The following is a 15,792-nucleotide window of genomic DNA, read 5'->3' on the forward strand; positions in this document are numbered from 1 at the left end:
TCTTTTCAGTTGTCAAACCTAATTAAAAGCATCATGTCGTATTTCCAATATAAGTATAAGCTATGTATCACTTGGTACCATCATTTCGCCGGTCATACTGACAGCTAATTTTGTATTATATATCGATGATGGCCATCGATATTTTTGACTGAGTTGGGGTCAAGCTATTCGAATCCATGCTTTTAATGTCAGTATATTATTTACGTAATTAAGGTAAAACCACTGATCTTTACAATTATTGAGCTTCACATAGCTTTGCTGTTCGGATTGTATCGATAGGGCCTATCGACTCAGTTCCAACTCTAGTTTGTTATTGTTTGGTTTTGTTTGGGGCTGTTTTTGGGGGAAAAACGCGCAACGTGGACGTTGAATAGAATAGATCGGCACCGAGCATAGCTCACCTGTGCTCCCCCCTTCTCCACAAAAGAGCAGAAAGAAACACCTGTGCCCCCTGCCCCCGCCGTCCTCACCCACCGACGCGCCATCAAGTGTTTTTCGTTTCAGTTCTTGCGAGGGTTTTTTCAAGATAGCATCTGGTTGATCTCAATGTGGTGATCTGGCAAACACGACAGCACACTGATACACGCATATATAGAATATATAGAATACTAGTATAACGTAGATAAAATATATAGAAATTTGGCGATCCATGAGCGAGGCCAAGATGAACGGACGCTCCATTCGCATCAACCGGCTGCCGGCCACCATTGTGGCCATCCTGCTGACCATTGTCCTGGTCTACTTCCTCAATTTTCACCAGGAAGAGCGACCGGCAATCTACGGCATGCTAAGAAGTGAGAATCCCAGCCGCGTCAATCTCCGCAAGATGCTCATTGCCGCCATACAGGCCGCCCAGCGTGGCGGGCTCGAGGTTCTGGACGTGGCCCGGAGTCGCCAGCTGAAGGAGCGCAGCAAGGGCAAGACGGACGAGGGCGTCAATGATCCGTTCACGGATGCCGACGGCAGGTCGCATTGTGTGATGAAACAGGGCCTCCAGCGAATCTTTCCCCGCGTACAAATCTTCTCCGAGGAGGACAAGGAGCACTGCAAACAGGCGCACGGCTATGATCTGGATCCAACGGTCCTCCACGAAACCGCACAGATTCCGGATGTGACCGTCAATGCGCAGGATGTCACTGTTTGGGTTGATCCGCTGGATGCCACCAAGGAGTTCACCGGTGAGGATGCCTTTCTCATGGCATGTGAACTATATCTGTTCTGGAGCTAAATCTTCTTTTTTTTTAATCCACAGAGGAGCTGTACGAGTACGTGACCACCATGGTGTGCGTGGCGGTGGCCGGCAGGCCCATCATCGGCGTGATCCACAGCCCCTTCAATGGGCAAACAGCGTGGGCGTGGGTGGGCAACTCGATGTCCGAGTACCTGTCCAATCTGCATCCGCAGCATTCGCCAAACAATCCGGCGCCCATCATCACAGTGTCGCGATCCCATACGGCGGGAGCCAAGGATCTGGCGAGGGGCATCTTTGGCGAGAATGTCAGCCTGCTGACGGCGGCGGGTGCTGGCTACAAGGTGCTCCAGGTGGTGGCCAACAATGCCACTGCCTATCTGCACACGTCCAAGATCAAGAAGTGGGACATTTGTGCCGGCGATGCCATTCTGCACGCGTTGGGCGGCACAATGACCACGCTGAACGACCAGTTGATTAACTACGGACCAGAGGAATCGCCAGTCAATTCGGAGGGCCTGCTGGCCACCTTGGAGCAGCACGACGAGTACATGGACAAGCTGTCCAAATATCGCGAGGCGCACAATGGCAAGCTGGCGTAGAGGTTGGCCAGCTCTTAGAACCCTAGCTCCCCTAGATTCTACCCCCTCCAGAGGAAACCACCATTCCCCCTCACCGATCGTTTAGGCAGCATTCAAAAATAGCTCTAAGTTTTAAAGAAGGAAACCTGTTTTTCGTAATCTCAGTGTTTGTGCGTGTGCTTCTTTTTTTTTGCATAATTACGTTGGTTGTGCGGCGGCGCGACGGGGTCATGAACCCGGACCAAACCAAACCGCCCAGTTGGCTCTAAATAAACTTATTTTAAATTGAACACACGCCCTTTTCGGTACATTAAATGGGTGTAGACTTATTCTTTGGCTTCCAAGTTAAGTGCGTCTAAAATGTATGCCTAATTAAGCCAATTAACTAGCTTAAGTAAGAGAGAGACTCGAAGGTTTAGGAATATTCATAATTTGTTTAATATGTTTTTTTTCAATTAAACATCAGTTTTTAAATAGTTGAGTTCTGCACCATAACTAGCCAGGTAACGAACCACACCACACTACTAAGCACAACTATCGATATACCGCCAGTGCAGTGTAATGCTGTAAATGAGCAAGAACCATTGTATATTCGGTATTTTTGACAGCCGGGCGGTATTATTTATCGCTCGTTCAACGGTCACACTGAGCGTAGCAGTTTTTTGTATAAACTAAAAAAAAGCGCAGTGTATTATTGTTGTTGTTTATAATGCGTTTGCTTAAATCGGTAATTGTTAATTAAATGTGCGCTGCCTGCGCCCGGCATGTAATCAATCGCATCGATCCAAATGGGCGGCCAAACGAAAGAGGGGCGTGGAGATCGTCCCCCTTCTCCTCCTCCTTCAGCAAGCAGTCCACCGCTGCCACTCCCCCTCCCCCTTCTACCGTTGCTGCTGCTGTTGTTGCTGCTCTTCCTAAATCTGACGCCAACGTCGACAGCGACGGCGACCGCGACGTCAACTGCAGCAGAGGGGGGCCAGGCGGTGCAGACGCATTCAGATACGGAGCTGCCCCAAAATCCGGAATCGGGCATCGCCACGGGCCCAGGAGCGGCGTCATCTTGCCCCCGGAAATGCAGCTGCCGAAGTACAGCGGAAAACATACACAGCCTTAAGATTCGCTGCGATGAGCAGCAGCTGACCAACTGGCGGGAGCTGGACTTTGGAGAGGATGTGACCAGTATAGTCAGCATGTAAGTGACTCGATAGCTTCCACTTGCGTTCCTCCGAAATGAATAAAACTCCCTGTTTTCTTATAGCAATGCCAGCAAGAATGCAATTGCACTGATTACCGCCGAGGATTTCAGGAACTTTACGGAACTCAAGCGCCTGGATCTGTCGTTCAATCTGCTGACCGAACTGGACAAGGACACCTTCGGCGATAGTCTGGCGCATCTGGAGAAGCTGAAGCTGGCCGGCAATGCCATTAGCCACATCTACGAGGGCACCTTCGACCAAATGCCCAAGCTTAAGTTGCTGTAAGTTGAATATCCATTCGAATCCTTGGAAGACAGTCAAATTTGATTTCCCCTTCTTACAGCGATCTGTCTGGAAATCCCCTGGCCTGCGATTGCGGCTTGATATGGTTGATTGCCTGGTCGAGCAGCCGCGAAGTGCGCCTCCAGCCGCCCCCAAAGTGCGAATCGCCCGGCAACTTTCGAGGTATGCCGCTAAAGAAGCTGCGCGTGGGAAAGGATTTCCATTGTGAGACGCTGCTGCAGCCGTTGCTCGAGCTGATTCCCAGCCAGAATCAGGTGGCCTTTGAGGGCGATGAACTGCAGCTGAAGTGCCACGCACCACGCGTTGCCATTGGTGTGCCCCGGGAGAGCGAGGATCTGCCCACGAAGGCCTATGTGTTCTGGGGTTGGTCGGAAAAGATACGAGCCAAAAACTCCACCGAGGATATTATTTACCAGGATCCCACCAAGGTCTTTGGAGATGTCAACCTGGAGACGCGCCACTCCACGGACTCGGGCATCCTGCAGTCGATCCTGCGCATCGGCAGCCTAACCCAGAATCACACAGGCATGTGGGATTGTACGCTGCGCAGCCAGCAGGCGAATCTATCGCAGGCCATCGTTCTGCATGTGGTTGCCAAGGGTACACTCTACTGCGAAGCTCGTGTGGTGCACACCAACAAGGGCACCTACCACTGGCCCAGGACGATGCGGGGCGAGACAGTGCTGCAGGAGTGCGTTGAGGAGCCCAGCGATGCCACGCAAGCTCGGCAAGCGTCGCATGAGTGCGGACCGTCGGGTGAGTGGCTGAACTTGGATACGGAAAGTTGTGTGTACGTCAGCGAGACGACTCGCATACTGGAGCAGTTTGCCAAGGTGAATCTCACGCTGACGAAGGGTCAGAATGCTCTGGAGATTGCACGACGTTTGCACAACTTTACGCAAGCGCAGACGCAGCTGAATCGCATACGAGATCCCATGGACTTGGAGTACATTGCACGCACGTTGGTCAAGTACTTGGATCAATTGGAGCAGCCGCAGCAGCAGCAAGAGATAAGCCATCTGCTGATGGACATTGTTTCGCAACTGCTTAACCTTCCCGCGCATCTCTTTCGAGCCGCGCAATCCGAGCAGGGAACTGGCCAGCGGCTGCTTCACGTCGTGGAATCCTCGGCGATGCGCCTGGCCCTGGCCAGCACCCAGGCGGAACCGCTGCCGGCGGAGATGATGCCCTGGCGGGGATCGCTGGCCCAGCAACGCAACCTATTCGTCGAGTTCTTTAACATCAGCTTGGACGCCTTCGTAAGCCTCTCGTGCGTTTGGCTGGAGCAAAGTCCGCGGGGCTTTCAGTGCAACAGTGCCAACGATACGATACCGATGTATGAGCATGGCGATATCGATGCCGCCATCCAGCTGCCCTACAGCGTGATTGGAAACAGCTCTACCACATCATTGCCGACTACATCGGCCATTCGCAGTCTCCGCTTGATGATCTCGCTGCACAGGAATGGGAAACTGTTGCCAAATCTGCGAGGAAGCCACAATGAATCCCTGTCTTCCGCCATCATAGGCATACTGGCGTACAGCAGCGAAGGGGAGGCCCTGCAGTTTAGGGCCGATAACGAGCTGGATCCGGAGGCGGATGTGTACCAGCAAAGAGTTACAGTGATGCTGCGCGCTCACCCGTATCACAATCCACTGAGTGCGCCTCAGCCCGCCTGGTGGGACGCGGAGGAGCAGCGCTGGGAGACGAGCGTTTGCCAACAGCACTACCAGCATCGCACGCTGGTCATGTTCAGTTGCAGTCGCACTGGCTATTATGGCCTGCTGCAGAGGAGCCGGTATCTGAATGACTTCCGCAGCGAGGAGTCGGGCGCACGTTTCCGACATCCACCAGCTGCAGTCTATGCGGGATGCGGTCTACTCTTCGCCTGCTGCGCCTTCAACGCGGTGACCTTTGCTGTATTCGGCAGAGCTGTGCGAATCAACAGGGTGCAGCGGCATGCGCTGGTCAACACCTGGTTGGCCCTGGGTGCACTGGCTCTGGCCTTCTCGCTGGGCATCTACCAGACGGCCAGCCAGCCGCAGTGCCGTCTCTTGGGCTTGCTGATGCACTACCTCGGCCTGTGCGTACTGCTGTGGGTCTGTGTGAGCCTGAGTAGCATGTACAAGCGACTGACCAAGACGACAACATCCGGCCAGGGACAGTGCGCCGGTCAGGATATGGAGCCGCAGCGGGAGCGAGAGCGTAAACCCATTCTGGGCATCTACCTGGTGGGCTGGGGCATCGCGCTGCTCATCTGCGGCATCAGCAGTGCCGTGAATCTGTCGGAGTACGCAACCTATGACTATTGTTTCCTGCACAGTTCCACCACACTGAATGCACTCCTGGTGCCAGCCGTCATTCTTGTGATCTTCTGCGGCATCTTGGCACTGTGCATCTATTATCAGCTGAGTCAGCAGGCGGTGAATGTGCTGCAACTGCAAATGCAACAGCAGCAGAATCGCCAGTACTCGGACAACAATACGCAGGCAACGGAGCACATCGATCTGGATTGGCTGGATGCGAATGGCAGTGCCACCACAGCGGCGGTCGGAGGCGGCTCCGGCAATCATGGTGGTCGCAAGGAGCAGGATCACATGCAGGAGCAGTACAGCACGCTGAGCAATCCCCTGAGCAGCATTGTCGACGACTTCGAACGCTCGAATCTCTCGCATTTGCGTGGTCACTTCATCTTCCTCGTCCTGTATGCCGGCGCCTGGTTATCGGCCGCTGCTTACGTGAATGGTGGCCAGGAGCTGTATGTGCTATCCTTCGCCGGCTGCTGTTCGGTGCTGGGCATTTTCCTGCTGATCTTCTACAACCTAAGCAGAAACGATGCGCGCCAGGCTTGGTCGCAGGGCCGAGACGGACGCAGCATGCCCGCCAAACTGGTCACCTACAACAATGGCAGCCAGGCGCGCGGTGCTCACCCATCGAGCATGATGCCTGGACCCGGCACGGCAATGATCAGCAACTCGATTGTAGCCTATAAGGCGAATCCCGGACCCGGCAGCTTGTACGAGGCCAACAACTCGGCGGGTTCGCGTTCGAATAGCCAGTGTTCGCGGAGCATGCGCAGCCAGACGCGGAGTCAAACGAGGAGTCAGCAGGAGCAGCTGCTTCAGGCCAACGGAGCTGGCGGCGTAACTATAATTAACAACACCAGCGGCGGTCAGCAGGGGGCAGTAGGAGGTGGTGCCGCAGCTGGCGGAGTTGCTGGCTCAGTGGGAGCACCGGTGCCGCCGCACAGCCTGAACGCCCTGCTCCATGGTTCCAGTCACGACCTCATACCGTCGGCGGAGATCTTCTACAATCCCAATCAGATAAACGTGGCCCGAAAGTTCTTCAAGAAGCAGAAGCGCCTGGCCAAGCGGAACAACTTCGAGCTGCAGCGCCAGACAATGCCGCAGATGCAGCTGCAGATGCAAATGCAAATGCAGCTCCACAGCCAGCACAGCCTGAGCGATGCCAGCTCGGAGCAGCTGTACAGTAGGCACCACAATGCCATGACAATGCTGGCCGGCGGCAGCAAGATAAACAACACCAATCTGCACTACAAGAATCAGGGCTCGCCCATGGCTGGAGCTCCCAAGGAACACGGCAATATGGGCGGCATGAGTTCTGGCGGGGATTCGATGCAGTTCAAACGCTTTGTGCCCGCCAGCGCCTCGTCGGCGTCCAAGATCATGCAGGCCAACATCTACACAAACATCCCGGAGACGTTGACACCCCAGCATGAGGTGATCAAACTGAGAGCCAATGGACGCACTAGAACACCATCACTGTTGGACGAAACGCTGCACGAGCTGGACGACGACGAAGAGGAGGAGGAGGAGGAGCACGCTCAGGCGCCGGCGACGATGGAGGAACCGGAGCATGAGCTGGAGGAGGAAGACGCCAGTTCCCTGGACGAACATGCTCCATTGTATGCCAATACATTGCCACCAGCCAGCGGTATGAGCAGCCTGTTCCGAAATCGAGGATCGTCCCATCAGCCCATGAGTTCCACGCCCGTCAAACAGCCCAGCTTGGAGGCCATGAATAGCTTGGGCTTGCCGGAGGTCAGTCTGGAAGAGCCGCTCCTGCAGAAGCACGAGATATACGTGTCCAGCTCGCTGCAGGTTACCACCAGCAACAGCATCCAGCTGGACGACGACTTTCCCAGTGTGCTCATCCGCTTCAGTCAGCAGCAGCAGTCCAAGTCACTGAACAATATCAGTGAAATGCTGGCTGGTGGTGGAGGTGCTGGTGTCAACGCGCCCGGATTGGACAACCTGGGCGACCAGCAAGAGTCCAGCCAGCTGTCCGTTAACGAGGCCAGCACACTGGAGGAGCAGCAGTTGCGTCAGATCTACTCCTGCTCCAGCAGCAATCTCAGTCAGCTCAAGGGGCATCATCCGGCGGCTACGGTGGACACGGAGGACGATGGTCGCCTGCTCTCTGGCAGTCCGACGAACGAGAGCGATCTGAACTACCAAAACTCGGAGATCAGCATCCGAAGCCATGGACTGTACGCACCCCAGGCGGACAACGATCTGAATCTGACGCTAACCGATGATTTCCGCTGCTATCAATCCTCCAATGCCAGCGACGCTGATGTGGATGTGCTCAACGAGTTCGACGATGAGTTTGTGGCCGCCACGGGAGGCGAGCGGGTGACAGGAGAAGGCGAGCAGGACCACCATCACGATCATGACCAGGACACCTCCATTGACGAGCTGTACGAGGCCATCAAGTGCCGCAGTCCCTTGAGGAACAAACAGGAGGCCGTCGAGCGTTTCGAAAGAGAAAGAGAGCGCGATCGTGAGAAGGAGATGGAGATGGATGCGAAGCCACTGAGCAATTCCCACAACGAAAATCTCAACGAGACGATAGAGGACGACAGCAGCCAGAGCAGCGTGATCTCGTACATCGATCCCAGGGCGGCCAACGAGCCACGCCCCTTTCCCAGCTAGCTCGGCCTACCCAGCCCACACCTAGTTAGTTGTATATAGAATATATATACAAGATGTATAACACCAACACCACCCAACCCACCCGCCTCCCCGCTTGGCCGGCAGTCCGAAAGATTCACGTGCCAGTTCCAAAGTATTTCAGTACCAAGTTATGTACCCAACCCACTGACACTCGCCGATATATATGTATATAATATATATATCCAAAGTGCATATATTTTAAGTTCGCCCACTCAAAACCCAGCTAACTGAACTTGTAATTATAGTAAGGACTCCCTATTTATTATGACTAGTATTACTCCACAAAGATCACCAAGTTTCACACTCACCGGAGAAAGCTTCATCCAACCAGAGTCCACTAGCTGGTCCTTTGGCTATTGATCATTCATTACAATGTCCAAAAAACCATCACCGCACCCCCACCCGAAGTCCTACACTCATTTGAATAAGTTTTAAATTCTGATAAAGCAAAATGCATTTAAATGTAGGCTAAGTTTATATTTAGATATAAATAAATGAAATGTTCACTTAAAGTAACTGGCGTTTTGTTTAACAGACATAATGATTTTCCCATATGATTTTCGCAACGATAACTAAAACATTCAGAGGCATCTTCAAGTTTATAAAGAGATTACAAATGTTGCATTTATTTCGAGGACAGACAGTGAACACATTCAACAAACTACTTGTAAAGTAGATACAATTCATAATAGCAATTTTACCATATTAATACAATGATATCCGTTCAACATCGTCATGGAGTGTGAGTGAGGAATGCCGAGCATCTGGACGACGATGATGATGCTTTCAAACTCTGATTAAATTACACAACACATAAGGGTAACAATGGGCTGGAAAGTAACATCACCGGCATCACTGCGACGATCAGTTTGATTAGCGTTAAAGGTTTAATCTTAGTTTGTAACAATAACAAGAGATGTGTATAAACTATAATAAGATAATACGATATTGCTGATGCCTGGACAGAGCAGGGAATGCATCCTGCTCCCTGGGCCTGTTGTGCATGGTTCTCATGGCAATGCTTCTCACTCCGGTCAGGTGATCCTCTCAGCTCCCAGAGATTCACAAGCTCCGTATGGACTTCCAGCGTCGCAGCAACAAACACGACGAGGTCAGACCACTGGAGTATTGGCTAAATTCACTAATATTTATGTTGCGTGTTGGAATGTCGATTTTCTCTTTTAAAGTCTGCGCGAAAAACAATGATACAACGATTTCAATTAGCATGGGGTCTAATTAGAAAGGGGTTGGCCGAATGACCAAATGACCGAATGATGCTGACCTTGTAGGCTTCTGGAATTTCCGTCGGCGATCTGTGTACGATCGTTCCGTTGATGTACAGCATATTGGCCGCACTCTCCTCGGGCAGAGTCAGCTTCTGATAGGTGAAGCTGGCCTCCCGCTCCATCCGCTTCACGATCTCCTGGCAGGTGGGGCTACTGCTCACACACAGCACATCCGGTCCCGCCATGGTCACATAGTACTTCAGCCTCTTGGTGCCGTTGACCTGAATGAAATGATTGAATGAGTGCTTGCAGTACATACATATACAAATGGGCGGTGTACAAAGGGAACGTGCTAAATAGACAATCCAAAAGATCTGCTCACAGATGGTTACTGATTTAAATATCTATCCTTATGGATAGTCTACAAAGCTTCTAATAGTTTTAGTTTTATTATAACAATACCCGTATCGGCGTCACTGGATATTCGGGATAGGCCATGGCCACCGCCCGGGCGCCCTCCTCGTTGGTAAAACTGGAGATGCCAATGAAGAATTCGCGACCTAATATAAAAAACATAATGCTTATTAAATATAGGACATAGGATTTCTTCTTATAACACATACCCGTGAAAAGCACATCGCCTCCATCGAGCTGAGCATGCGGATCCTCGATCTCGATGACCGGAATGTCCAGCTCCTTTTTGAGGATAATGGCCATGCTCTCGGCCTCGCGACGTCGCTTGGCATGCTCCGATCTTCCGATCAGGGCCACTCCGTTGCAGATGACGGCACTGTTCTCGACGAAGACGCCCTCGGGCAGCTGGTCATCCGGAGGCAGTTCGATCACATCCAGGCCAATGCTCCTCAAGAGGGTGCAGTACTGCTCGTGCTGCTGCTTGGCCAGCTGCACGTCGAACTCCCCGTTCTCCAGCAGGGCATCGGAGATTCTACGGATTTAAAGCGGTTAACAATGGATCTATTAGTTGCGGCGAGAATACAAGAGCGTCTGAGTGGATAAGCGAGTGAGTAGGGTACTTATGGGGAATACTCCTTATAGAAGTATGGCTTGTTTGCTTAAGAATTGCTTAATTATTGTGGGAATCTTAATCGCTGGTTTTTATTAGAGAATATGTCAAGTAAATAACGAAATTCTTTATAAACAGGAAGGATCTTTAAGTAAGAGAAGTCAATAGGTCCAATAAAACAGTAACATAAACTATATAGGATACATTTGGATGACCAGCAAATAGTATGGATATATCAATAGCAGATAGTGTTGAATACATCCAATACAGGATCTAGGGATTGGGCGGCTTGGAAGGTGCAGCCCCACCCACTGGCATGTGTACCCACGAACGGTTGGTTGGGTGACCTAATTCCGCGCCACTGGGGCACTCCCTCCTCCGGATTCGCCAATTGCCGAGCTCCAGCGGCTCTGGACACCACTCACCTGGCCACAATCGCATGTGTGTACTTGGGCGACATGGTCGGCGGATTGGCCACTGGGTGCTCGTCCTCGGCGGCGGAGTGCAGATGCAGATGCAGTTGCGGATGCGAAGATGGGAATTCGGATTGGATTCAGTTGGGCTTAGTGTGACCTCGTTGCGAATGCCAATAAAGGCAATTCTTTTGCCGCTCTGGTCACTCTGCAAGTCACTGGAAATACTTCAAAGTTGTTGTACAACTTAGTAATGTAGCACTACACACAATATTATTGGATGATTACAAATTATAAATATAAATTAAGGAAACCAAATATGTTTCCATAATTAGTTATAATTATATTATATTATATGTATATATAATTAAATTTAAAAACGTGACTCTAGGTGAACGATCACGAACGCAGAAGTGACCTCAAAAATAGCCCGCTCTAGCGATATCGATAACGCTTCCGATAACGACTGCTAACGCATACACATCGCCAATTTGGGCATTTTCTCGCATGTAAATTGCAAATTGTGCGTGCATTTTCCGCGTTTTCCCGCGCGCACAATCCTACGGCAGCCGTGAAATTGATGCGCCCAATCGTGAAAGAGCAGTAGGCATGGACGAAGGTAAGTGCGAACAGTGAATCCAATCCCAGCGAGCGTTTCATTGATGGCGGCGTCTTGTCTCGTGCAGATTATTCGGCGTCATCTTCGGCCGGCGGCGGCGGTGGCAAGAAGGCCGGCGTGGGCAAGCAGCACAACACGCTGCCTTTTTGGGGCAACGAGAACTCGATGAACCTGAATCCCCTGATCCTGGCCAACATCCAGAGCTCCAGCTACTTCAAAGGTGCATTCATATCTTATCTCCTGCTGTTGTGAGCCTTCACACTTACCCGCCTTTTTTTTTATTTCTTCTACCCAATACAGTACATTTGTTTAAACTGAAAACCTACCATGAAGTGGTCGACGAGATCTACTACCAGGTGAAGCACATGGAACCCTGGGAGCGCGGATCCCGCAAAACGTCCGGACAGACGGGCATGTGCGGCGGTGTGAGTGGTTTATGAAATGTAGCGCTAATCGTTGGCGATGCTTTACGGAATGTGTGAATGTATGTACTCATTTTTGGTATCCAAAATCCTTTCTAGGTGCGAGGCGTTGGCGCCGGCGGCATTGTGTCCACGGCATATTGCCTGCTCTACAAGCTATACACGCTGCGGCTGACCCGGAAGCAGATTAACGGACTGCTCAATCACACAGACTCGGCCTACATCCGGGCACTAGGTAGGTGTTGGTAAGTCGCATGAGTTCAGCCGTCACATATGCCGTCGCTTGCTCCTGCTCCCTCAGCTCACCAAAAACGAAACCAAACCACACCATACATCACCCCAAAAATGAACAAAAAAAGAAAAAAAGGGTGGGTCGATTTGGACGGTTGCAAACTGTAATAGAGAAACTTGGTGGACGGTATTCTATGGATTGAACAACAATCACGTTTCCTTTTCGATTTCAAGTTGTGCCTTTTGCGAGAAGAGGACCTAGCATCTCCTTACATCTGCCTGTGAAGGTAATCTTTACCCTACTTGCAAATAATTTATTTTATCAATTATTCATGTTTTGCAATTCCCGGAACAGTTCATTAAGCATGCACAAATCCATACAAACTTATTCGACTTAAATCACAATCTTCAATCCTTGTTTTTCCAGAAATTCAAAGGAAAAGGTCGAAGTCTTTGGTAATTTACCTCTTAATTTTGTTCTTTTGATTATCAGTCAATTATTTGCATGATTTTGCTAAGTTCTCCCTAGCAATTGTATGCGTAATTATTTAATTCGATTAAATGCTATATACCACGTTCATTATTTTATATTTTACCAAAAGAAAACTCCTTGTTTTGTCAGAATGACCTTTCCCTCCAATTGAAAACATAAATTGTTCAAAAATTAATAGGCTTCAAATGAAGTAATATATTCCCGTCAAACAAATCGAGCCACTCTACCATGAAACTCATTTCCCCCTGTGGCCAACCACAAGTTCTACTCCTTGAGACTGTTTTAATCCCATGTGTCTCATTTTTATTCCATGCCCCAGGCTTTATGTACTTGCGATACACACAGCCGCCGAGTGACCTGTATGACTGGTATGAGGACTATCTGCAGGACGAGGAGGAGATCGACGTGAAGGCGGGCGGCGGCCAGGTGAGTCAACTGTATGAGCCACCAATCACACGAACCCCAGCACTCCGTTGATAGAACTTGGCACTAACTCAGCTATTTGCAGGTCTTAACCATCGGACAGATGGTTTACCAGTTTATGACCAAGCTGGACTGGTTCTCCACACTCTTTCCGCGCATCCCCGTGCCGATACAGAAGCAGATCGAGAAGAGGATCGAGCAATACTGCAGGGAGCAGGGTCTGACCGTCAACCAGTTGTGCACGGGTCGGTCCACGGCGGGCCAGGGCACTGGTGGTGGCCCTGGAGCTGCTGGTCAGGATGCGGACTACCAGGAGTATCCGGAGGGAGGCGTAGAGCGTGGAAGCGGCGGTCGTGGCGGTGGAAATGCCGGGTCCCGATCCAACGCCTACCCACCACCGAATAACTACCGCAACGATCATGACGATCGTGATTACTATGCTGCCGCGTCTGGCTCGTCCTACGGCCGTGGTCGCGGTGGCTACGAAGACTACCCACCGGCGCCGCTGCCACCACAGATGCCTTATGGCGAGCGGGAAAGGGAGAGAGATCGTGAGCGGGATAAGGATAAGGACTACGATCGCCATCGCAGCAAGCACAAGAAGAAGCACAAGCATAGACAAAGCTCGCGCAGCCGCAGCAGAAGTCGCAGCCGAAGTCGCCACCGTTCCGAACGCCACGAGCGCAAGCGGGACGGCGGTGGCTACGAGCGGAGCAGCAAGAGCCGGCACAACGAACACTATGAAGAGCGGGAGCGACGTCATCGGTGAAGACCGATTTAACCCACCAAACAAGCCTCCTCCTTCTCAAGTTGTTCTGTTACTAACTAACTTTGTTTCACCACATAGTACTACACTTTTTTTTATTTGTCAACCCCCTATCTACACTTTGGAAGCCGCGGTCGTCAGTTGCGCTTCTTACTCAGGTTAAACACTCTCCGAAGCCCCGAAACGTCCCATAACTAACACTAAATCTAGACACAATCACACGCAGACACAGCAGCAAGGCTATATTTTGTAATTTGTGACTACACTTACGCTGATAAAATAGTTTCCAAGTTGTGTTTACGCAAATAAAGTCAAAAATTATTTGTTTAAAATGTTTATTTAAATTCTTCTTGATATTCTGGGTAGTTGGAAACTTTAAAGGAAATGCGAACGCTTGAAATGATAGATGGGATTTTTTACTTTAGATCAGAGAGAACACAATACATAATACCCATGAGTTATATATATATACTTTTCGAAGAATCTAGGACTTCCAAATGTTTTGCAGTGTTTTTTGCTGAAATGCTTGGCCCGAAATTGAAGTTGTGCTTGTAAGAGCTTTTCGTTGAAATATAATCATCAGTGCTGCGCAAATTAAGTGCAGGTGACAAACCAAGATCACCATGGAAACTCCAAAAAAAAGAAGGGTCAGCTCCTTATTTCAAATTTATGTGGCCATTATGTACCACCATCGAAAACTATCGCGTGTTTAGAAGGAAAACGGAAGGATTAAGAGGTCCCTGTTCGGGCGCCATCTTGAAGTAAGAAGTATTTTGTTCTAATCCTCGAAGTCATTACATATCCCATCATTCGCGATGGTAGAGGATTGAGGCAGTTCGCTTGGCGGGAAGTTTTTCGAGCTTTGAGCCGAGCATGGAATTATAATCGCCAGTGCTGCGCAGATTATTGGCAGTTCGGATCGGTCAGGTGCGACAGCTGAGACAGGTGAGGCGGCCAAGCCTCCTGGCCGAATTTCGAATTTCAAATTTCAGTTAGTGTGCAACGCCTGCGTCGAGTTGTCGCCTCTCGCGCCGACCGTTACAAGCAAAAAGTAGAAAAGCGCCGGGCAGCCAGAAACAGAAAGCGGCGTTACCAAAATGTAATTAGCATGTGCCAGCACCATTAAGAGAGTACACTTAAGCCACCAAATCCGAGCCGTAATCCAATCCAAAGCCCCTTGCCAGCAGCACACAGACATGCACAGCCCCACTGCGATCATATCATAGCAATGTCAGGCAACAAAAAAACAAATAAAATTCAACAAAAAACAGAAAATATCAGAAAAAAACAGAAAGCAGCAAAAACAAACCGGAGTGGATGGAGCGAACAACAGTAAACGGCACACAATTCACGCGTGTGCGAATGCGCGCGTCAAATGGCCCGTTTTGACCATTTTGGGAAAACGGGGTACTGTCTGGGTGTGCGTGCGCCTATGCGTATTTGTGTGTGTGTGTGTGTGTGTATGTGTGTGAGTGCGAGTGCGTGTGCGTCTGTGTGTGTGTATGTGTACGAGTGTGCTTATGACCATAAAACATGATTAGTGCCCGAAAGCAAATGTGCAAAGTTTATGGCTGGGCCAGCACCTTTTCTCCGCTCTCCGTTCTTCTCAATACTCTCTTCTCTCCCAGTTGAAGCTTGGCTCGCAACAGAGCTGCCGCTTTTGGCGGGAATCGATTCAAAAAGAAGCTATATTTTTCGAAAATATCTAAAGCATACTATAGTCAGTAGTAGTTCCCATTAATTTATACTGGCTTTTTGCCTTACTGCAAATGTCTTTTTAATTGCAAAGCACTAGTCACAAAATATTTGCATTTGACTTACAAGCTACCTAAGTTTGCTACCAAATAAATATCGTGTGCCCATAAAGATCGTATTTCTCGGAAACACTTTAATTGCCTAAACAAGTAGGCAACAATTTGAGAACGCTAAT

General features: G+C 50.2%; 4 protein-coding genes across 5 annotated transcripts; 3 read left to right on the forward strand and 1 right to left on the reverse strand.

The window, feature by feature from the left end:
- Positions 1-299: 299 nt before the first annotated feature.
- LOC122623899 (putative inositol monophosphatase 3) lies at positions 300-2,060 on the forward strand. Its single transcript, XM_043803270.1, has 2 exons — positions 300-1,178; positions 1,253-2,060. The coding sequence occupies exons 1-2, from the start codon at positions 650-652 to the stop codon at positions 1,789-1,791; spliced, it is 1,068 nt and encodes a 355-aa protein (XP_043659205.1). The 5' UTR covers positions 300-649; the 3' UTR covers positions 1,792-2,060.
- A 353-nt stretch (positions 2,061-2,413) lies between these two features.
- Positions 2,414-8,757, forward strand: LOC122624223 (adhesion G protein-coupled receptor A2). Its single transcript, XM_043803700.1, has 3 exons — positions 2,414-2,962; positions 3,029-3,247; positions 3,310-8,757. The coding sequence occupies exons 1-3, from the start codon at positions 2,559-2,561 to the stop codon at positions 8,222-8,224; spliced, it is 5,538 nt and encodes a 1,845-aa protein (XP_043659635.1). The 5' UTR covers positions 2,414-2,558; the 3' UTR covers positions 8,225-8,757.
- An 80-nt stretch (positions 8,758-8,837) lies between these two features.
- On the reverse strand, positions 8,838-11,069 carry LOC122624425 (N(G),N(G)-dimethylarginine dimethylaminohydrolase 1). Its single transcript, XM_043803957.1, has 5 exons — positions 10,921-11,069; positions 10,095-10,417; positions 9,934-10,031; positions 9,528-9,752; positions 8,838-9,433 (listed from the first exon to the last, which is right to left on the reverse strand). The coding sequence occupies exons 1-5, from the start codon at positions 10,953-10,955 to the stop codon at positions 9,308-9,310; spliced, it is 807 nt and encodes a 268-aa protein (XP_043659892.1). The 5' UTR covers positions 10,956-11,069; the 3' UTR covers positions 8,838-9,307.
- Positions 11,070-11,367: 298 nt separating this feature from the next.
- LOC122624628 (pre-mRNA-splicing factor 38B) lies at positions 11,368-14,198 on the forward strand. Of its 2 annotated transcripts, XM_043804288.1 has the most exons (6): positions 11,368-11,527; positions 11,595-11,747; positions 11,828-11,952; positions 12,049-12,184; positions 12,993-13,099; positions 13,182-14,198. In XM_043804288.1, exons 1-6 carry the CDS (start codon positions 11,518-11,520, stop codon positions 13,863-13,865), a joined length of 1,215 nt encoding a protein of 404 aa, XP_043660223.1. In that variant the 5' UTR covers positions 11,368-11,517; the 3' UTR covers positions 13,866-14,198. The 2 variants fall into 2 exon arrangements, with proteins under 2 accessions (XP_043660223.1, XP_043660224.1); XM_043804289.1 differs by lacking the exons at positions 11,368-11,527; positions 11,595-11,747; positions 11,828-11,952 and having other exon boundaries at positions 12,065-12,194.
- Positions 14,199-15,792: the final 1,594 nt, after the last annotated feature.

This window comes from Drosophila teissieri, chromosome X, assembly GCF_016746235.2.
Source record: "Drosophila teissieri strain GT53w chromosome X, Prin_Dtei_1.1, whole genome shotgun sequence".
In the NCBI taxonomy this organism is placed as follows: domain Eukaryota; kingdom Metazoa; phylum Arthropoda; class Insecta; order Diptera; family Drosophilidae; genus Drosophila; species Drosophila teissieri.

Excerpts from the sequence above, each read along its gene's own strand:
- LOC122624628 (XM_043804288.1), top strand. Across the intron at positions 11,953-12,048 it reads AGACGGGCATGTGCGGCGGT|GTGCGAGGCGTTGGCGCCGG; the intron begins GTGAGTGGTTTA and ends AATCCTTTCTAG. Across the intron at positions 12,185-12,992 it reads GGCCTACATCCGGGCACTAG|GCTTTATGTACTTGCGATAC; the intron begins GTAGGTGTTGGT and ends TCCATGCCCCAG.
- LOC122624425 (XM_043803957.1), bottom strand. The coding sequence starts at position 10,955 with ATGTCGCCCAAGTACACACATGCGATTGTGGCCAG. Across the intron at positions 10,418-10,920 it reads ACACATGCGATTGTGGCCAG|AATCTCCGATGCCCTGCTGG; the intron begins GTGAGTGGTGTC and ends TTAAATCCGTAG. Across the intron at positions 10,032-10,094 it reads AGGCGATGTGCTTTTCACGG|GTCGCGAATTCTTCATTGGC; the intron begins GTATGTGTTATA and ends TTTTTATATTAG.
- LOC122624223 (XM_043803700.1), top strand. The coding sequence starts at position 2,559 with ATGGGCGGCCAAACGAAAGAGGGGCGTGGAGATCGTCCCCCTTCTCCT. Across the intron at positions 2,963-3,028 it reads GTGACCAGTATAGTCAGCAT|CAATGCCAGCAAGAATGCAA; the intron begins GTAAGTGACTCG and ends GTTTTCTTATAG. Across the intron at positions 3,248-3,309 it reads ATGCCCAAGCTTAAGTTGCT|CGATCTGTCTGGAAATCCCC; the intron begins GTAAGTTGAATA and ends CCCTTCTTACAG.
- LOC122623899 (XM_043803270.1), top strand. The coding sequence starts at position 650 with ATGAGCGAGGCCAAGATGAACGGACGCTCCATTCGCATCAACCGGCTG. Across the intron at positions 1,179-1,252 it reads TGCCACCAAGGAGTTCACCG|AGGAGCTGTACGAGTACGTG; the intron begins GTGAGGATGCCT and ends TTTAATCCACAG.